The sequence below is a fragment of the Apis mellifera genome, linkage group LG1 (assembly GCF_003254395.2).
Source record: "Apis mellifera strain DH4 linkage group LG1, Amel_HAv3.1, whole genome shotgun sequence".
Classification (NCBI taxonomy): domain Eukaryota; kingdom Metazoa; phylum Arthropoda; class Insecta; order Hymenoptera; family Apidae; genus Apis; species Apis mellifera.
This window is the reverse complement of record NC_037638.1, coordinates 14,700,110-14,724,689: the sequence shown is the minus strand read 5'-3', so window position 1 is coordinate 14,724,689 and position 24,580 is coordinate 14,700,110. Positions and strand designations below refer to the sequence as shown.

The following is a 24,580-nucleotide window of genomic DNA, read 5'->3' as shown; positions in this document are numbered from 1 at the left end:
CAGATCATTTTCTTTCGACATAACAATAAACAATAAAGTAATAAATTAAAATGCGGATTAAACATTATCTCACAATCCTTTAAGGCAGGAAATTGCAACATTTGAAATTCTGATGCAATCAAAAATAAGAGTCTGGATTTTATAAATTTTTATATATGGTAATATATACTACAATATTGAAATATTTACTTTTTCTCGGTTAGACGATTCGTAAATTAATGACGCACTTTTCGTGACTAATTGAATTGTAAATAATCAAGATTGAATTTATGTAAGAGATCTTTCTTATTTGTACGATTATTTTGAATTTGATCGAGCTCGATTCAAATTTCAAATAAATTGTATTTTTCTTTTAAAAGAGGAAGTTGGCAATTTGTTTAATCAGTAACAATTTTAATATTTAACGATATATTATTCGTGCCGATAAATGAAGATTGTTTTCATCTTATCACTTTGATGACGAACTACATGATTTTTTCTTTGCGTGTCTCGAACAATTTAAATATTTATTTTCGTACGAAGAAACGAACGAAATGAACGAATTTTAATCATAGCTTGTCTAACGGCTTTCATAATTGTGGAAATTGTGGAAATAATTTGAATATTATTATACTGATATGCATTTTTTCAGATTATTATTCATGAATTCTTATTTGAATATATTCCTTTTATTACAATTTCTATGTTCTTTAATGCAATTTATTATATAATAATTGTTATAATATCAATATAATGTCACTAATTATAATATAATATTATAATTAATACATAATATTAATAGTGAGATATTGTTCTGATATTTATTTATTAAATGTTATTTATTAAACGTAATTGAATTTATAAGTAAAATTTTATATTAATGTTTTTAATATTAATGCTTTCAAAAATATTTAGAACATAATATGCTATTGTTAGATCTGATTTATTTGATTTTGATTTAGTAAAATTAAATATATTTTTAAATATATTAGTCAGCATAGATAATTAAATAATTGACAGTATGGATAATTGAGTAATTAAATAATAAATTATTAAGTTAATAATTAAATATATGTACGTATGAATAAATAAATTATATTTATTTTAAATTAATATTTAGGTAAAAAAATATATATTTAATTAATATATATATATATATATTTAATTAATTGCAAATTGAATATGAATGAATATCTTAGGTCAAGATACTAGTTATAAAATGCATAATGGTAAGATAAGATAAGAAGATAAGAAAATTATTTCATAAAAATGGAAGAAACGCAATATAAAAAAATTGATTACTCTCGATTCAACGATAAGACGACGTAATAAAATTGCTTCTTATAGTTAGAAATATATTCTGTACAAAGCATAACAAGTTCTTTACCATTATTTTTTCTTTTTTTCTTTCCCTTCCTCTTTATTTCATATTTTTTTTTTTGCCTTTTTAACTTGATTTCTTAATTTTCATAATGCAAATATCGTATTAAACTAGATGAATTTCGTTTATTTATAATAATTATATTTCTAACTAAAAAATTAGAACCATTTACAATTTTTAATAATTTAAAAGATTGAATCGAAATTTAATTGAATTTTATTAATTAATAATTATTTCATATTATATAATAATATAATATGAAATAATTAATAATAAATAAAATAATATATATATTAATTTAATTTATATTATAATACATATATAATATCATATATTTTTTAATATATTCCCAATATTTAATATTTCTAACTTGAGTCTTACCGATAGTAGTCCAATAAAAATATTTATTTAAAATATTTATATATAAATTAGTCATCACATTTGTTAATTTAAAAAAAACTGATAAAAAAATGAAATATTTGATCAAATTATTCAAAAATAAAAGATATATAAAAGAATAGAATATACTGGAAAAAATAATTAAAGCAAAGGAAGGAATCAAAATATTAATATACATATAAATTAGTCATCACATTTGTTAATTTAAAAAAAACTGATAAAAAAATGAAATATTTGATCAAATTATTCAAAAATAAAAGATATATAAAAGAATAGAATATACTGGAAAAAATAATCAAAGCAACGGAAGGAATCAAAATATTAATATACATGTCGAAGAAACAAATATTATATATATGTGTATATTAATAATTGATAAAAATAATTTATAAAAATTATTATTAAATGCTATATTAAAAATATCAAAAATTTTGAAAATTATATATATATATATAGAGAGAGAGAGAGATTTTAATTATTTGGAATTTTATTCAAATTCATTTTTCGAAAGAAGGGTGTAATAGGATGTAATGAAACAAAGAAAATCAATATAGATACGTATTTCAATGTGATTTTATAATTTGATCAAATTAATTTTTGTTATTATTATTATTTATATTGTCCCTTATGTTGAACAGAATAAAATAGAAAGATTCGTTCAAAATTATTTTCAGATGTTGTAAGGTGTGCGCTCGTGTCGAGGGAGAGCCATGCGGTGGTTTGTTTGGATTTTCTGGAAGTTGTGCCAACGGCTTACAATGCGTCATCAAAAACTTGCTGCCCAACACTCGAGAAGTAGACGAGGGAATTTGTACAAGTGAGTAGAATTTTAGATTTATTCACAGATTTATTAATGTCTTTTGAATCTATTATCTTTTTATATCAAGTTAATGGTGCACTGGGAGTAAAGAAAGAATAATGGTGTGTAAATTTATGGAGCGATTTAAATCACTTTACTAGTCGATTTTTAAAATCACAGTGATTAATAATATGTGCCATTTTATAGAACTTTTGCGGATCAGTTTTTATCACATCTGTCACTGTAAGCACTCTTTCCTCAGTATCTATTTCGCCTTATTTTCTATCGATTATCTATTTGACATACAAGAATCATTAGTATTTCGTCAAAAGCAACTTGATAGTTAGGTTTTATATTAAAAAAAAATGATTATATGTAATATTTATAACAAATTATTTATAACAAAATATTTTAACACTTTATATAGTTTTATTCTTGCTTTAAGATATATAAATAGATAAAAAAGTAGCATGTGGGTTTGTATTAAAAAAAAAAAATTATATATAAAAAAAAATATTTGAAAATATAATCTAAAAACTTTTTCTATACATATATATATAATTATGTATATTGAGACATTTATATTACGATATTAATTTTTCTATCATTGAAAATTTACTGTCTAACTAGTCTAACTCTACTGATAATCATTTTTGCATTTGATCTTGTTCATTGAAATTGTATCTTTGCTTTGAAAGATCTTTTTAGTCTGAAAATAGTTAGTCATAAGAAAAAAAATTTAGATTGTATGGAGAGTGTCATATTTTCCAATTAAATTTTCTCATAAAAAATGAATTATAGTCCAGACTTCCAATTTGAATGCTATTTATTTCCAATAAATATGACACGTTTTACATCATCTTTTATGTAAATTTATTTTAATGATTCATAACAAATTAAAGATGATTGCTAAATCGAAAATATGAATAATTTCAGAATAGAAATATTACAAAATGTCATTAAGTTCTATCGAGATATCTCATACATGAAAAATTCTAGACAATTTATTTTTTAGCTCATTTTCTATCTAACACCTTTTAAATTAACTGTTCAAATAAAAATAATAAGATATAACGAATTCATACAATTTATTCGTTTGTTAATCATGTTAAAGTTATGTTAACGAGGACAATCTTTTACGGTCATGATTATCGATATAGGGAGATAATAATAGTATCCTGTCTGGGATGTAAAGAATAAAGTGACAGATATATAATTTTTAATATATGTGTTGATAAAGAAGAATAATAAAAATTTATTTGTTTGTTATATCCTTGGTTTGAAATGCAAATCATGCCATAAAAATATTATGACATAAATATTTAAAATAGATAAAAAATATTTTGATTGTTATTTATATTTTATATTTTATTAACAGAACAAGATTTAATACAAATAAAATATAAAATAAATATAATACAAGAGATATGTACATAAAAGCAGTATCTAGCCTGGGATATTTGTACATTTTAAAAAAGATAAAAATGACATCAAAAAAGTCAAAGCGTTTGGTTAAAATCATAATGCGATGAATTGAATCTATGCTATATATCATATATAGTATTATATATATTATCGCGGATCTATATGCAATATTTATTCTTAATATTCAGTATCTGTAAAATATCATGGTTATTTATATTTTTGGAGGGCATATAAATTTTTATTTTATTTAACAGAGAGCAACAATCAATGTTACTTTTAATGATTTTAACTAGAAAAAATAAATTAGAAATTTATAAAAATATAAAGCCATTTATTACATACATATTTTATCGAAAATCAAATTATTATGTTTGAATTTTGCTGAATTTATATATTATAATAACTGGAAGCGAAGATTTCCATATATCTTACAAAGTCAGTAATCGATCGATTCTTCTTAACATTTCAAAAAGCCGATTCTTTTGTAAGGTCTATGCAAAATTTTAGTCTCCTATTTTCGATTCGAATATTCTCGAGGACTCAAAGCTAATAATCGATAAAAAGAATTTATTTCAAATAAACGACCATTTACAAATCGTGATTCGAATTTTTCTATTCATACATCATTATCATGATATCATATCTTTCTTATCTTTCAAAATATTTCGTTAATTTATATTCTCTATTATTTATTATTTATATTTTATTATTATTTATCAATTAATAGCCGTATTTACAAACAATACATGATTTTTATCTCATCTTAATGAAATACTGCCATTTATTTTATTTTGACTTTATCTTTTATTTTCTCTCTAAGTTTTGACCTATTGTTTTTTCGTTGAAACTTTCGATTTTAAACAAGTCGAGTCCTGACTGTGGACCGAAGGAATACAAACAAGATAACTTTACATGAATTTAATTGAACAAATTCTTCTGTTGCAACTGCATTCGTTATTACTTTGTTTTTTTATATACCGGGATTAATAGAAATTATTACAATAATAGGGAAAAGTTTGATATGAAAAAAGAAATAATACAATGGAAAAAGAAAAAGTTGGATTCATTTGACGAACAAAAACGAGAAGTAAATTGATTTCAAAATTTTAAAAGGTAAAAAAAATTTTAATGTTTAAATACGTAGGATATTTTTTACATATTTTTTTTTTTATATATTGAAATGTTAAGTTAAGAAGATTGATGTCTTTTGAATAGGTTTTTAAAATACAATTAAATAAACAAAATGAAAGTCGATATATAAATCCAGATTTTATTAGAGGAAAATAATAAAAAATGAAATAATATATCTAATATAGAATAGTATTATATTTAAGAATCTAATAAATAAATAGTGCTATATTTAAAAATCTACTAAATATAAAACAGTTATGACCTATCTCATTCACCTACTTTGAAATTATGATTCATCAATCGTGAAGACGTGTGGTAATCGCATTTTTATTTGCTGCTCTTAGAAATCTTTTTAGGATACATAAATTTGAATATATATCTTTTGTATATATTTGTTATTTTATTATATTTATTTATTAAATTTTTTATTGTTAACGTACTTGCCTATAATATTCATAAATATTTATAAAGATATGTTTTTTTTTAAAACAAGAATACTATATTTTTAATTTTATGAAATTTTAAATATAGGCATTCAATAATGATCCAATTATGGAATATTTCATAATTGAGTTATATTCTTTTCTTATAGTTCGTTTATTATTGGTATATCTTCTTTCATTACAACGAACCATCAGTGAAAATTATAGACGAAGAAAAAATGAAACTGTAAAAGTTATCCAGAGAAACGTGGATTATATTAATATGTAAACTATTTAGTGTATAAAGTAGATAGTGACAGTGAATATAACGTTGATATAAAATTTGATAGGGAAAATTTGATAAGGATATTGCAAGTAATTATTGTAAGTAATTATTTTTTTTATTTAATTGAACTTTAAATGTAATATTATAATCAAAATGCCTAGTAAAAGAAAAAATATTTGTTGTTTTTTATCTATTAAATAACTATTTTTTTTAATTAAATTTTTATTTAATTTTATATAAAATATGATATATAACCAAAGCTATAATAAATAAAAAAATTTTTTTTATTTATTTTTTTATGAAAATATTTTACATCTATTGTCAATGTTTTTTTTTTTTGTTCTTTTATATAGTTTGGTATAATGTGATTATCTAAGCAAAATTATCGATTTCAATTTTGAAGTATTATAATTGGAAAATTATTGAAAAGATATCTTTTCAATAATTAGGTGATGAAAGCTGTTCTAGTCAAAATCTCTTTTCCTTTGATTGAATGCTTCTCAGATTCGAGATTCAAGGTCTGATGAACGCTTCGATACTAATTACTCGCACCATCTTCCCGTTATTATCTTAAAGTGGCAGGTAATTGAATTGCTGTGATTCAATTTCCTCATGATGGAAATATTATTTTTCTTTCTCTTTTCTAGATATATCAAACATATCGTTTTTTTTTTCTACGATTTTCTACAATAAAACAATAATATCAATTTTGTGAATACAAAAATTTATTACACAATATTTACACAATATCCAGTTTTTAAATTATTTCAAATTTATATAAATATTGTAAAATATTGTATTGTTATGAAATTTATTAGTAATATGCTGTTTTATATATTTTTCGAAATTGAATTTATTAGCAATTTATATATATTAATAATTTTATCGGTGATTATTTATTTTAAACGATGATCTTAACCTTGATATATATTCTTTATAAATTAATCGACAGTCTCCGATTGTTCAATTGCAAGTTTGCAAGATATTTCCAAAAAATGATTAGTATTATTGCATTTCGAATATACATATGTATCTATATTCAAAATGTATAACACACACACGTGTGAATATGTGTGTTATATGTATTAAATATTATATGTATTATGTTGCACATATCTATGATAATATTTTATTTATTATATAGAGTTTCATATAAAGTTTTAATTAATTTGATTATTAATTTTATTATAATTATGTCAAATTAGGATTTATAGGATTGCGTAGGATTGCGTAGACTTATTACAGGTAGATTACTCATACTTGAAAAATTATGCAAATTATAATCAATTGGGATCAATTGCGACTAAATGAAAGCGCGGATTCAATTCTCGTATGAATAAATTTATTATAATTATGTAATTAAACAATATTTTCTTAAAGAAAAAAATATTAAATTTTTTTCTATGACATAATTGGTCATTGTTCTATATTTTAGAGAGCTATTATTAGAGTTCTGATTAGTGAATTGCAATAATTATTTTTAATTATTGATTTTTAGCATTCACTTTATTATAATTATAATATAATAAAGTAATATAATAATAATTACACTATTATAGAATCATGTCATAAATATTATTTTTTATCTTTTTTTTTATTTATTTTTATTTTCTATATTTTTTAACTTTATTAGGTTTTCTTTAATCTTATTGCAAACATTAATTGTTTTTTAATTTTACAATATCACGCTGAAAGTATTCTGTTCAAACAGAAAAAAAGTTCAAGCATTTTAGTTCATCATTGAAAATTTGTTTTTATAATCGCTTAAGAAATCATATAATATTATGATGAATTTTTTAAAAAGTTTTAATAATTACAGTCACAATAAAAAAAAACTTTCTAGTTATTTTGAACGTTTTGAAAATTATTAATTATGCTGTAAGTAAATCTTTTAAGTTTCATCAATAAAATTAAAAGGAATTTTAATTGAATATTTTTCATTCGATAGTGTACGAAATTATTAATCATTATTCATATCGTTAAAATTAAAAAAGTTTTAGAATTTAGTTCTTAAATTTAGTTTTACAATTTTTGTCTCGTCATAAAGAAGAAAACAATTTGAGCATATGAATATTATATAATATAATATATACAATATAAAATATAAATATTAGATAATAAATTTTAAATTTTTATTTATGAATATTTTTACGTATTAATATATTTTTTATAAATAGATTATTTTTTCCGACGAAAGAAAATTTAATTTGTCTTGATGGTAATTGCTTGTAAAAACCTTTCTACAGAAATAAAATATTTTTTAAGAAAAAATTTTGAAGATGGTACATAAAAGCTATGTATAAATGAATATATTGACATTCTAAAAAATAATTTAATGTCTTTTTCAAGGAAAAGAATAATAAAAAAAATTGAATTTCTCAACAAGAAAATATTAGTCTGTATTAATTGTATAATTTTTTGTATGACTTTGAAATAAAATCAATATTTTAAAATGATCTTCATGTTCTATTTCTATATGGAACATATTGTGGAGAATATTCGAAAAATCTAAACTGAAAATAAGGTGAATATGGAAACATAGATGAATATAGAAAAACTGTAAATTACAATTCAATGTGAAATAAAATACTTAATATGTGATCAAAATTGATTGATTGATGTCAAATATAATTAATTGAAAAATAAAAGAGACATGTTATTAAAATATAGTTATCTATTTTTAATTTATTTTGAGTTCAATATTAAATATAACGTTTATTATATTGATTTTATAAATATGAAAATTAAAAATTTTTTTCATTTATTTTTATTTTTATATATATTTTTATTTTTTATATATATATTTTTTCATATAATAAAATCTTTTTTCTATTTAATTCTATCATGTATAGGGTAAAAGATGATGGTTTCATTTTAAATGCATTATATAAGTACAATATATATATAAGAATTCAAGAAAAAAAAATTGTGAGTGTTATCGTTTTGTTGTTGGTTATTTGATGGCAAACAATTGAAAGAAAAAAGAAACAATATTGAACGAACGATTATAAATGCTAACAGTTTAACTTATTACATTTTATTACTAAACTGAACTTTTCGAGCTTCAAGAATAAAATAATGTATTTAAACGCGTAATAATTAATTCGAATAATAATATTAAAAGTTTATATTTTAATTTACAGAGAGATTTTCACGATACAATGAAAAATGAACAAAATTACAAAAGTTCTTATAGAGCTTTCCGAGTTATAGAGATACGAGTTGCCGAAGCTCGACTGTAATAGAAAAATTTATTAACATTAAATTCAAGAAAGGGGGTATTTGGGAAAGTTGTGAATCTATTTTCACGAGAGGCCAACTGGGCAACGCATAGATCTGAAAATTAGGTTGTAAAACGTTTAAGAAAGGAGCCACGCGAATGCTGGTCTCGAATATGCATACATTCGTGAATTTAAGCCGATGCATATGCACTAGTATACTTGGAAGCCCAGGTGCTCAGTATTCATGGAATATCGTTGCTCGAACGCAAGAGATCGTGATGATGAAGGGAAATAAAGGAAGGAACGAATAAATTAATTTAGTTTCCATATGTTCATATTATCATACTTTCATTTAAAAATCATAAACATAAATATTCACACATTGTTACATTCAAAATTAAACACGTACTAATTAGATTTTGCAATTCTTCAATTTTCACGATAACATTCTTTCGTTTTGCAATCTTTATTAGGGATAAATGTTAAGTTTCATAATATAAAAGACAAGAATTTAAATATAACATATTGAAATTATACTATTTATAAATTATTTGTCTCTTTTTATTCGATGTTATCATTTATTTTCTTGTATTTAATATATCTTATTAAATTATACTATACTGTCCGTTAGAATGATTTTTCTTTTGTTTAATATAATTTAACAATGACGAATTAATTATTTTGTGAAAAAGAAAGAAATAATATGTTTAGAATTAACATTAGATTTTTAAATCGATCAATATCAGGTGTATTCATGCAACCTGGATATAGATAGGAGAGCTAAATAGAATCGATGTTTATTATATCGATTCGTGTAACTCAATTAACTAGTAAGATTTATTTTATCGATCTGTAAATGTGTTTTATCGTAATATATCAATTTATTGAGTAATAAATACAAATTTTTAAACCGAATCATTTTTAATATTCCATACTCTGGAATGCCATTTTTTTTCATTCTTGCTAAAATTTTTTTATTTTATAAATTGCAATCTCCGTGCAAATGGCTGAGTACAAATGAATGAAACGAAAATGAATGAAACTCATGAAACCGTAGTCGTATAAAAATATAACGCGATTATTTTACCGAATTGATAATAATCAAAAACAGTTTATATGATTTTATGGAAATCCAACTTATATGTCTACTTCCTTGATATCCTTTTAAATTTTTGTCTATATTATTATATAAATCTAATCTTTTATTCGATATAAGAGACTTTTGTTCTAACAATATTATTAATAATTAATATTTTTTTTATTTTGATGCACTTTTCAGTTTGAACAATTCAGTTGTCAATTTCTTATGTATGTATAGAGAAAGGCAATATTTCTATTCTTCTTTTAAATGTTTTTCTTGTTTTTAAACATATTCAAAAATTTAAAAAAAAAAGATGCAGATAAATTTATAATATAGCAATAATATAGTTTTATAGATAAAAATATAGTTATATAGTTTTTTTAGATAAAAAATTTTCAGATATTTCATTTTTTTTAATTATATACTTTTTTGATGATGATAGAGGAATTCAACGATTCTTATTACAATATTATATTCGAAATAGTATCCCTTTGCATTGATGTAATATTAAAATTTAATCTAATTTTCGAAATCCATGTATTTCTTATCATTTTCATGATGTAGCATATTTTACTTTCTCTTCGTAATATAATATTTTTTAATAATTCTCACAGAGAGAAATCGAATTGTGTTATATCTGATAAACGAGTTAGTGACGAAATAGGCCCATAAAAGAACATGCTTCTGTAATCAAACGATTGCAACGATTCATCGACGATTTCAAACACCTTTTAATATAAAATAAACATAAAATAAAGTTTGTTAAATAGAAAAAGTTGAATTCTAAAAATTTTTTACATTATCAATGAAAAAGTATGGCATGCAATTTAAAAAAAATTGAAACGATCTTGAAATCTTTGAAATCTTCATTTAAAAAAAATTATTATTGTCACACTATAAACTTCTTCACAAGGCACAACTTTTGTATAAAAATATATCTATAAATTGATAAAAAATATAATCTATAAACAATAAAAATTTATATATTTAAAAACAATAGAAATATTAAAAATGGATAAAGATATTGTTTCACTGTGTATATATAAAATATGAATTCCATTATAATACTATCTATACAGTTTTGTTACTGAATTTATCAAATGTGAATGTTGTTTTGATCACTGATAAAACTGAATGTCAAAAATATGCGAATCGATAATTGTGTACATCTACATACATATAAAATTTTACAAAATGATAAAACAATTGATTCAGCAAATAATCAATTTCCTTTTATTAAATAAATTGTTGGAGTAGCTTGTATACGTTACAGCAATTAATTCATATGTTCGAATTGATCAAAAAACTGTAACATCTGAATTATTTATAAATTGTTTAAACACAAGTACAAACAGCATCAATTAATATCGCGCTAAAATTAATATTCGATCTTTTGAGTATTTGAATCAAGAACGTGATAAAAATAACATGTATACTTGATTATTTTTATAGAATATTATATTTCTGTCATTTATATTTACATAACTATTACATAAATGAAAACGAAAATCAAACGAAATAAAATAAAAATTAAGAATACGCAATTTAACAGATAGGATATCTTCGATATTGTATAATTCATAGATACGATAAAAATTTTACGGTAAGATACACATTACTACAATTTTTACTTACAATGTAACATTTAAAGGAACAGCAACGTCCGTTTTGATATTCGAAATATCGAAAAAATATCGAACGATTATAAGATTGCGGTTAAAATTGGTAAAGAAACGGCGAAGAGAAGGCGATTATTATCTCGTGATAGGACGCATAGTGACCCATTGAAACGAGAACAAGTCTCGAGGATCTTGGTGTGGTTAAGGAAAAAGAAGGAAAAGAATGGGAAACACGGTACGAGATATCTGAGCATTTACGGGCCATTTCCTCACCATTGCTCATAATGACATTATTGCCTTTTCGAGGTTGAATGGAGATTCGTTCGTGGTTGAAGGTAAAATCGTATCTGAATTCGTTAATCATAGACATTATCGGTTTTCAGGCGACGCACCGGAGACGTAAATTCATCCGAATTAGACATTACTTGTGACAAATATCACACTCATCTTTATCTTACAATGATAATTCTTTGAATCTATAGATTTCAGCTGATGATTTAACGTATGAATATCGTATACGTAGATTATATTATATATATAATTGGTCATTGTAGTAATCCTCAATTCATTACGATAATTATTTTTAGATTTTTTTTAGTATTTACTTATTTTAATATAATTACATTGCTTTGCTTTATTAATCATATCTCTCTCTTTTGAATCGAATATCGAATCTCTCTCTTTTTTTCTCCTTAAAATAATTAAATATTAAATTAATATTAAATATGAAAAAGGTTAGAATACGCTGTAGAGATAGACAAGAAGACAAATTCAAATTATTGACAAGAAAACTATAAATATTGTATAAATATGTTTCCATTTTCAATAATAATTGTACATTTTTGAAAGGATAGAGAAATATGATATATAGTTCGATACAATCACGGAGTCTAATATCGACATCGAGTAAACTGTGGTGAGTCGCTTTCTTCATATACGATTATGGATTAAAAATGAAATTATGCATGCTCGAATGAGTTTTGCGGTGAAATATTGACCGTAACATTATCTGCACGAACCACGTATTCTCTCTGTAGATGTGTTCACGTGTACGTGTACACACGCGTATACGTATATAACGACGTGTACGCATGGTTTGCATGGTCGCAAAGTGATATCGAGCTCGATTAACCAACACGAACACGTCGTACCCTCTTACGAGTAAGGCGAGATCCTCGGTCAGCCATGAACAACGTTTATGCGATAAATTAATCACAATGCTTCAAAGCTCTGCTATACGAAACATGATTACACGACTGCTTAACGAATGATAAGAAAATGCGAATTTTTATCCATCATAAGTCGTCATTTGCGAATATTTCTCAATAGAATGGGAACAAACCTAATCAAAATCGTCTAAAGAAGGATCTTACGGATTAGGGAAAAAAAATAATACAGGCTATTTTTTTTAATTCTTAATTTTTTTGATTTTTTAATAAATTATATGGAAAAAATGTTGCAAGGATTGTCTATCTAATAAAATATACTCGAATATTAATTAAATAATATTTAAATAATATAATTTAAAATTAAAATAATTAAAGATAATCTAATATTTATATTGGATATTTAATCTGATGTCTTGACTTTCTTAATATTATAAAGCACAAGAATGTTTTAGATAAAAATTGAATCGTATCAACAAAGATATATTTTTTATTAATTCTTTTGTGAGGTATTATTAATTCTTTCGTGAGGGGATGTAATAAAGATCATATGAAGATCAATTTTATTTTTTTTAAATGAATTATATATTTTTTAATAATAATTAATGTTCAACTATTCTTATTCTCTATCCAAAAATTTAATAAATATTTCAATTTGAATTTTATAAAATTTATTGTATCAGAGATAAAAATAATGATACTAACCTGTTTGTGCTTTCTTTATCTTTTATGCAATAAGTTTTATAATTATTCATCATTAAAAATCAAACGAGTATCATTTTATATAATACTAATTGAAGTGTTTCTATTTTTTTTTTTTAACATTCTATGTTATTTAACTTGTTTCATTCACAGTTGATTATAGATACAATTAATTAAAATATTATTAGCAATTTATTTTAATAATAATAAAATAATACAATGTTAAGAAAATTATGTTATTATAAAATATTAATTATTTTCGTATTTTAATAATAAACATTTGAAATTAATTATACATAAATTATAATATATTTATAAATTTAAATAAAATATAAAAGTTGTTATTTGACGACAAAATAGCAATTTAAATTTTTATAAAAATAATTTTAAGATTAAATTTAAAATTAAGATTAGATTTAAAATAAAATTTACAATTGGATATAAAATTTATACCCAAACTATAAAAAAACACACGTTTATAGAAATTTTATAAGTTAATTCCAAACATTGATTTTAATTCCAATTATTCTTCATGATCTTAAACTTTATTTTTACTATTTATGTATAAAAAATACTATTACAATAAATAGTCTAATAAATAAATTTTAAAATATTCACTTAATTTCTACTAATATAATTATATAAAGTTTAACACAAATTAATATAAATTCTTGAGGAAAAATATTTACTTACATAATCAATTTTTTGATAAATATTAATAACTTTCCAACAATGTATATAACCATAATATGAGAAATCTAATTATTAGCATTATAGTAAAAATTATTTCTTTCTATTGTGTACATTTTAGTACTACAATATAAATAATGTTATTAATGATTGATAATCTTATTCTTGTTAATAAAACGTTTTATTATTATTTAATCATATAAATAGTAATAGATATATCAATGAAAACAACAAGTTTGATATCTCAAACAAATATAATTATTAAGTTTTCTAATAAGATTTTCATATGTAATTTTGATTTTCAACTTTTAAATAATTTGCCACGCATAATAAAAAATGTTCTAGGTTATTATTTTTTGTATGATAAATTAACACATATATTTGAAAGAGGAGAACGAAAAAGTTAGGAAACATAACTTTTTCAAATCGTTCATGTCCAAACTTTTTTGCCAATATTTATTTATTGCAATGTGTTTTATAATATGCCCCAGTTATTGTATTACAATACGTCGTACTTCAATATCATTTATTTATGAGTATTCATGAATGTCAATATTCATTTACAAGTCTATATGAAATTTTTATTAATAATAATAAATATTAATTATTAAAAATAAGTTTTGTTATATTCACAAAAAATTGGATAAATATAACGTCATCATACTTTATACAATCCAATTTTATAAAATATACAATTCTTTCTATTTATTTTTTTTAGAGTAAAACTATTAGAGTAGAAAAATCCAAAGAGAAACTGTTAATAAAAAACAATTTAATAATTTTATATTTTATTAATTTTGCACCTTATTTAATATTAAAAATTATTATTTTCCATTATTTTTAATAAAATATAATTATAATTATAAATATAAATATAATTCATAAGTAATTTGTTTATGTGTTTATAAAAATAAACAAATATTTTATATAATTTTAAAACAAAAAAATAAAGAATTATTAAAAAATATTTGTTTTATCGATAAATTTCTTTAAGAAATGATATGTATTTTAGTCTATTTTTTGAACATAGAATAATTCAATATTTAATAATTTTTATTAATTTATGAAAATTTATTTTCAATCGATATATTGAAAGTAACAATGAATTTGATTTTTCAAGAATTATGAATATTATATCATTTCTTATTTCAATTACAAGAATGTGAAGATTCTGCGAAAAAAGAATTTATAATTCAACATTATATTATCTATGTAGCTGATAAAATTTCATTTGGATATTGAAACCATTTCAATTGTTATATATATATATATATATATATATATATATATATATATTGTATCTCAAAGAAATCTAAAAAAATTGTATATATTATGCAAACAATGAGAAAATTGATTTACAGTGATTATTAAATTAAAAGCAAGTTTTAAAAATAGTCAACTTTCAATAATTTTTAAATGATTTTTAAAACGAATCGAAGCAAAACAAATAGATATAATCATAAATCGAGAAAATTGTTTAAAATTTCATACAAATGTCGCGTACGTGCAATTTTTTACGCATCCATTGTAATTCGTTTTATCACGGAAAATCTGTAATCGTTGATCGTTATTTACTTACGTACGGTACAGAGTTCAACGAACGTTGGTGAAAAAAAAAAAAAAAAAAAGGAAAAAAAAAAGAAAAGCCGTTCGTCCTCGTTTGTTGTCGAGGGGATGCATACACGCGCCACGAGTGCATGCTTCCGGCTGTATATGTTTTATGCAGTAGCGCAACGGAGATGATTCGCTTTCGAGAAGAAAATCTTTAGTGTGAAAACACTAGGATGCATTTTCGAATACTGAATGATGATGTCGGCGATGGCGATTGCAGCGACAAGGTTTTCAAAGATGAATTTCGTTTAACTCTACACGTTTTCGTCGAGTTTTCTATATTAACCTCCTACTTTGATATTACATAACCCTCGGATATTCTTCCATCGTACAGTAATCGCCCTACGAAATACATTGTGCCACACCGGTTGAAATAGTAGTACGATTGCGTTACAGCGGCGTGCAGCGGTGTTCGTTTAAAATATTCATAAACGGGACGCGCTAAACTCCATTTACTTCCCCGCGCCGCTACACCGCGCCATTTCAACGTTTGCACGTTTTCTAAAGCACGGTCTACACGCGATGATTTGTGTATCTTCGCGGATGCGGGATATTGGAAATATTCTAAGGATCGTGGTAAGATAAAATATCACGTAATCATCGTGGATATGATGGGGGTTCGAATAATTCGAGAAAAGGAAAGTTGATTTTAATTTTCCAGCGTTGATGATTTTGTGTATGATTTTCTTTAGCGTGGATTTATCGGGAACGAGGAGCAACGAGAAATCTTTTCAACGAACGCGTTTCCAACTTTTTCCGGGAGAATGAATGTTTATGCGCGCTAGCATTTCGAAAACATTTTGCATTTGTTCGAAAGAAATGCACAAAATGCACGCGTATACTTATTTTCAAACGTACTCTTACGTTTGTCACCGAGTAATTGCGAAGTTGAGTCGAGCATGAGAAAAAAAGATGCATGTATATGTAGTTTTTTTTTACGTCAGTGAAATATTATGCTCGAATGCAATTTTTCGACACTATATATAATTATAATATAATAATTCAAAATTTTATGGAATTTTTAACGAGGAATTTTCAATACGACAATATCGATAATATATAGTTACACATTGTTTAAAAACATATGTTTATAAATTTAAAAATTATGATTTAACTAAATGATATTTGCAAAAAGCATTTATATTTTTTATTTAAAATATAGTAGCCAATCGATATAAAAATAAATTTTTAATGATTTGCTATGATAATTATCTTGTATAATTTTATCATGATTGTTTATATAATATATAGTATATAGGATATTATCATAATGAACTTTTTTATTATTATTTTTAGTTTTGAAAATAAGAAATCATATCGAAATTAAATGAATATGATAAATGGTTAAATTTTTTAATTTTATTCATCTTTAGATCAAAAATTTATAGATTTATCGATCACGATCCGATGGAGGAAATAATGAAGCAATCGTAGATAGAATGATTTTACATGAAAAAAATAAATTAAAAATATATAAAATTTCTTTACTTTCGAATTAAGTTTGAAAAATTTTTAAGTATAATTATTTTTTGATTAAACTGACATTACAAATGACTATCGATAGGATCTAATTTTACACGTGAAAATAAGCAAAAAATAAATAAATTTTTTTCATAAAAATTCATAAAAATTAAATTTGCCGATTATATAATTCCTTGTGTACGTGTAACAAAAACAAGAATTTAAAGCGATAAAATTTTATTCTACATTTTTTGTTTACTTTTACATGTAGAGTAATCATTTATTGATTTTAATTTATTCGTATCCAATCAAGAAATTAATTAATTTCATTATTTGTATCATCCGTGAGACTCTCTATATATTCCAATAGAATATATGATCTATAAAATACAAACAATTGGCTAAAACATAAAAAAAAAAAGAAAGAAAATGAATCTTATTTTTTCAAACGCACTGTATATATACAGAATCAATTTTAAGCGGAGTTATATTAGTTTTCAATCCGATTCGATTTAATTGACTCGAAGAAAAATACAGACGATCGAAATAATGGTTAATCTTGAAACGAAGTCCTTGCGGTACACACGTATCGATGTTGGATTTTCGATTGCTGGTAAGACCGCGATAAAATCGCAAGGGTCACGGGTAATAGTTGGTTTGTGGTTGGAGAGCAGGTAGCAGCCCGACTCAACGTTCATATTGGGAAACCTCGTTTCGAATCAAATAAACGAAGAATAGTCCATTTCGAACGACAGATGTTCTTCTATGGAAGTGCATATGGATTGCGGCCGCGTGGATACGCCACACATAGAATATCAGGCTCCGTTGTACTCTCTGATATAAATAGTAGTTTATGTACAAATACATGTTTGCGCGCGCATACACGTTACGTATACGTACGTATACTTATAGATATTACAGTTGCAGTTTATATAGATTTATACGTACGTACATAGACGATAATGCGGACGGGAGGAAAAATACGAATCGCGTGAGTGGGAATGCTTGCACACGAATGGGGATATTTTGATTTTACAACTCGGATTTTGTGTCTCGTCCCTCGTATTTTTTTCGGCCCACTTTGAAACGCGGAAAATTGCTAACCGTACGACAACTGCGTCCGAAAAACGCCGCTTCCATTTACGTGGTTAAAGAACGACACATTTCGTTCACGAGATACTATCGCCACTTGTGTGCCGATCCGCGTCGCAATTTGCATTTAACGGATCGCGCGATTCGCGTTGTTCATGCGAAAAGCTAATTATTAACGAGATTTACTATAAACTTTAGCGTTTTTTATTGATAAAATATTTTTAAATTTTGGTAAATCTGTAATTTAACGATATATTCCAATTTTTATAATATCATTTTTATTTAAAAATTTTAATTTATCACAAAATAGGCTTGAAAAAAATATCTGAAATATTTTATTCGATTCTAATGTTGATTTCATCAAATAATTAGCATCAACTAAAATAAATGATTATAAATTCAAGTAAAATCCAAATCTAATTATATTCTATTGCTAGCATTTTCATATTACGTTTTGGACATTTAATTCTTTTAAAATGTTTGGTATAAATCGTAAAAATTAAACGTGTACGTTTTTTCCTTATTTTATGAAAATAGATAAAAACATGAAATTTTTTTTTTAAACTTTCCTGATCGAAACTTTATTTTAATAAAAATTGGAGAAACAAAACGTTATTAAAGTAACTAAATAATTATCTAAATCTGAATTCTATCTCTTGAATTCGTAAATTTAAATTGGAGTAAAAAACATGATGAAAAAGTTGTTTCAAAAATAGATTCAATTATGTGGTAATAGTGGTAATTGTTAAAAGTTGGGAAATCATTGCCTTTTACATTCAATCAATTGATTTTCTGTTCGCTTTTGCTGTTTTTACGTTCGATCAAGACAATCGTATCGTTAACGGGACGTTTGAAAGTATAGCTGAGAGGAAAGTAAGCGGTGTCGAGATTAAGAAACGTACGTGACCGGATTGCGATTCCGATGCGGAGAAAAAGCATTGTGAGTAACTTTGCTCCGTACGTTTCACAGTTGGCAATTGTTGATTCAAAAGCTGACCAGATCGATATATGTATTTACTTATATGAAAACGTAAGCTAAAAACAGTAGTGGCTCAAGAAATCTCACTTCCATTGTGAATTTATATAAAAAAAGAATGTATAACAAATAATTGCAAGATTTTTGTACGAGATATCCAAAAATTGAAATTTTCAATCGAAATTATGACCGAACATAATACCGATAATAAATAATAATTGGATAATACTATATTTCACTTTTCGATTATCTTGAGAAAATATAAAATATCACATTGCATGTTTCAAATTATATAATAAGCTCGAAGGGAGAATGGAAGCGAACGAATTATTTTTGTGATATAAAAAAAAAAACAAGAATTTCATTTAAGAAAAGAATATTACATGTTAAAGCGTAATTAAATATAAATAAATACAATAAATTGATAAAATCTATTCATTAAATATAAAAATTGTATTCACAAGTTTTATCTTAAATTTACCTTTTAAAGAATTAGTAAAATGGATCGTTAAATTGTTTCCAAATCAATGACACGAAAGAATACGTAACCGTAGGATAATAAAAGAGAAAAGAGATATTGTGGCGCGAGAGATTCGGTAGGAAGCGGGCACAAATATATTTCGGTTTCACGTGTGTATACGGGATAGGGGGATAGAGTAGTTAAGCCAAGGATTCGTTGTATATCCTGCGAGGTCTATAGGCAGTCCGTCGGTTTGTGTACGACTGCAATCGATTACTTGCTTTATTTCACGTGAGCCACTGGGACCTCACCAAGCTGCGCGATTACATTCCAGACTGTAAGGTTGGTGTGAGTGAGCGCGAATGTGTCATTGCGTCCGCGTACGCTCCGGGATATCAAACCGGTGCGGCACGGTGCTTGGCTGAGTGATGTGCAATTCGTGACATTACGTGAATCGATAGAAGACAGGGGATCTGATGCGAGAGATACACCGTGTTATAACATCGATGGATGCGCCGAATGACCTGAATGCATCGGATGGATTTTCCGATTTTAAATCTGATAGGATACCGATCAAGAGAAAAAAGCAAACGTGTAACTGCAATTTTTACCGTGTTATCGAAGTTTCTATCGTTTGCTTGAAATGTATCGTGTTTCTATCTATGTGTTTTGTATCTGTATGTATTCAATTCTATTTAGAATTCGGTACAAGCTTCCCTTTGTCTTGATATTTTTTCGATCAAACTTATATCCGATCTTTTTTTTTCGAGATCGAAATTATTTCTTTAATAATACACAAAACTATTTGGTGATTATCAGTTTATTTTTTAAATGGTTCAATTTAAGATTCGTCAATGAAGAGATCGATATATTTCTTAAATTTCCTATAATATTCCATACACTAATTCCGATATACTAAAAACAAAAGTCACTTCTTTGGATATTTTCGATGAAAATAAAAATAAAAATTCTGAAATATGTTTGATAATTTAACGAAAATCTTTTCATATTCGATGACCAGTTTCTCATAAAATTGATCCATTTTTATAATAATGCAACGTATATATTCGCGAATGAATTTATTCCAGAAATATTTCGCGATATCTTTCATCTGAATTTATACCAGACAATATTTCATACGATTATAGAAAAAAAAAAAATTGATTCAAAGCTAATATACAAAACGGGCAATTTATTATTTTTGAGAACGATCCGTTCTTGGATTTCTCGATTCGCGCCTTCTATTTTAGTGTTATTATTTCTGAAAATAGAAAATTTAATTTAGAACGAGCGATAATTCGTTTAATTTAGGACGCGAATTCAAATGTTTAAACGAAGAACATTGATATTTGCTCTGCAAATTCGCCGAAGAGAATATCGAACATTTTATCATTTTTTATACAAAAAAATCTTTGTAAATTCATTTATTTTCGCGAAGTGCGAAGATTACAGCGCAAATCTGCTCGATTACGACTTTTGGTCGGATTAAATGAACGCAGGCTCGTAATTGTTTCGGATCATCGATCATCGTTCGTGTGACAGATAATGAGAAAGCATAGTTTTAGTTTCCGGTTCGTTAATTGTTACGGACGCGCACGTCGAGTCAGAAAACAGATAGCTGTCAAGCCAGACGGTGTATTCTGATGTTGCGGTTTTTGCATCATCCATGTAGATGAAGTTGGAAAAAAAAAGAAAAAAAAAAAAAAAAATTCAACTAGTCCACCTGATTTTGCGTTTTCCGTAAATGGATTATTCTCTTTCGCGAGTCGTGATAAATGTGCGCAAACTTATCGAATCGCATCTCATTTCATATGTATATAATTTAGTTACAATTAATGTCGGTCGGTGCCATTATTTTTCATAACATTCGTCCGCTGCTTGGTAACTTGGTAGAAATTCGTATTTCATTGTCTCTGTGGCAACTGTTTCGCAGAAATTGCAACGTGCCGTGAATATGTTCACTTTTTGAAAGTCAGCTTCCACGAACGAAAAATATTTAACTATTGATTTTTTGCCGGGCACGCAATACCGACCAGTAGTAACAAAAAGTTGATTAAAGATAATCTCTTTGTTCTGTTTGCATTGAAACAATAAATTTTTACAATATTTTTATGCGCATTTTTTTTTTCCCCCCGTTGGCATGCATCACGAAAATATTTTTCGATTCTCCACTTTTTACAATGTAAAATCAGAAATTTAATTTAGCTGGCTGAATGTCAAGCGTAAAATAGATTTATACATTTACATTCATATTAAAACGGTCTTTGGATGTTTTTTTGATCCAAGCATATTTTTTTATTACCGAAATATCTGTTAAGTCTGATAAATAAAAATGAAAGAATCAATTATTAGGATTATCGATATATTTAGTACAAGAAAAGACTTTATCGCTGATTTTTTGATCATACTGGTTTAATATATTGATAAATGATATTTAAAATGTCGAAAATAGTGATGTTGATTTTGATATAATATAAATATAAATATAAATATATATATATAATGTAATAATATAAATAATATATATATTATATATTTATTTCTTAAACTATTGGTAAAGAGAAGTTATATAACAGACAAGTATAATAATCATTTCTTTGTTTCTGTCATTTTTTTTTATCAAGATTTTATGAAGATTACTTGAATTTTTTTTTAATTTAATCATGTATCTTTTATTGCATTAAATAATTTAGATCGATAATCTTTATAAAAAATAATAATTTGTTAAAAGTCATATTATAAAAGTTAATTAAGAAAATATTTTGATTTATTAATTAAAAAATTATTGATTTGATATTATGATTATGTTTAATATTTTTAATTATTTTACATAACATAACATATTTAAATATTATTTTTAATTTCATTTAATTGCTATTTTATTTATATTTATATATAGATACAAGAAGTGATAATTATCATTGAAATTACCATCTCTTTTAAATATAAAAACTTGTACACTATGTAAATAAAAACTCTGTTTTCTCAGTTTAAATTTTGCATTTTTTTTACTCGATGGAGGACTGTCTCGTTTTATATTAATAAATTGATTTTTTAGCAATCGTATTAAGTATATCTTTAATAAAAATAGACATGTTAAATTTATTATAGAAATATTTATATTATAAATATTTGCATTGTAAAATGTCTCATGGATAATAGCAGAAAAGATTTTATATAAAAAAATAAATTGAAAATAAAATTTTTTCATTTAAAGCTTTGTTTTCGAATAAATCAACTTCATCAAGTTTTCAAGCATTAGCGAAATTAGTTATTTCCCAATTTTACGAATGAGTTATCAATAACTGTGAAAATAAACAAAAAATATAGAATAAATTTCTTTCATATAAAAATTAGTTTTCGAGAAAATTCGAATTTGAAAATTTTTAATATATTATATTATATGAACCGATTGTACGATTTCTTGATATATTATATAGATTCAATTTTTATGAAAATAAGGTTTTAAGAGATAAAATTTTATTCTACTATGTTATTTTATTTTCATTTGTAGAATAGCAATGTATTGATAGTTTATTTATATTCAATCAGAAGAATTAGTTAATTTCATTTGTACGTTTAAAAAGAATTTTCAAATTTGATTGACTCGAAAATGAAATTTCAAATAAAAGGATCTTTATTTTATATTTTTAATTTATTTTTTCATGTAAAATCACTCCTTTTATGATTGTACTATTACCACATTGTGTATGTATATAAATAGAGATAAATACAACTACATTTAGGTGTTGATATATCAACTTATTTTGGACTGTTTTGAGCAATAAAGATATAAATCATGATACATTGTTTTGTATAATAATAATGTTCTTAGTCCCTTTTTGGATTTGACAAAGAACGAATTCTTTATTAAAACATATTATAATAAATTATATTGATATAATAGATTAATAATATTGATGTAATATATTAATATAATAAATTAATAAATGACATATTTTATTGTTTATTGTTGAAAGATAATTATTTCTTGAAATTGGGGATAATTTTAAATTTAAAAAATTCATCAGAAATTGAAATAAAGACATATTAACTTAATAATTATTAATTATTGTGTGAAAAAATATATATATATATTTTGTTTCAATTAATATATTTTTTTTAATATCAAATCGAAGTAATCATTTTATGAGCAGTTTCTTTTTTAATTTCATTAAAAGTTTTACAAATAGATTTTCATAGTGCAATTATAAATTATAATAAGACACTTAATACTATTCCAATTAACACTGATTCGATATTATAAAATTTTTTTTCAAATCGAAAAAAAGTTTTAAATTCTATGATTGATATAATGTAGTTTTTATTATCGACAATTGATTCTTTTTTTTCTCTGTATATAAGTTTTATAAGTTAAAATAAAAGTAACTTAAAATTAAAAATAAAATTTTAATAATATAAACTTTTTTAGTCGCATGTTTCTTAATCCTTATTTATATATTATGTGCTAAGATAACTTCATTTAACTTAGTTTTGTTTAATGTTTTATTTCTTAACGATATATCTTGAATGTGAATTGCGCACATAATATGTATGTTTTGTCACGTAAGACAAACATATTTAATAAAAAGGATTTATTTTGAAAAGAGAGAAAAAAGAGAGAGAGAGAGGAAAGGAAACTCAAAGTCATTTATCTTTCTATGATAATTTACTTCCCG

General features: G+C 24.0%; 1 protein-coding gene across 3 annotated transcripts in view; it reads left to right on the top strand.

The window, feature by feature from the left end:
- The window catches only part of LOC724618 (cysteine-rich motor neuron 1 protein), a 261,295-nt gene that overhangs the window by 2,872 nt on the left and 233,843 nt on the right, over positions 1 to 24,580 (top strand). For all 3 annotated transcript variants that reach the window (XM_026446249.1, XM_026446248.1, XM_001120512.5), the window contains one exon: positions 2,434 to 2,576. In XM_026446249.1, the coding sequence (XP_026302034.1) occupies positions 2,434 to 2,576 (143 nt within the window). The remainder of the gene's footprint in view (positions 1 to 2,433; positions 2,577 to 24,580) is intronic.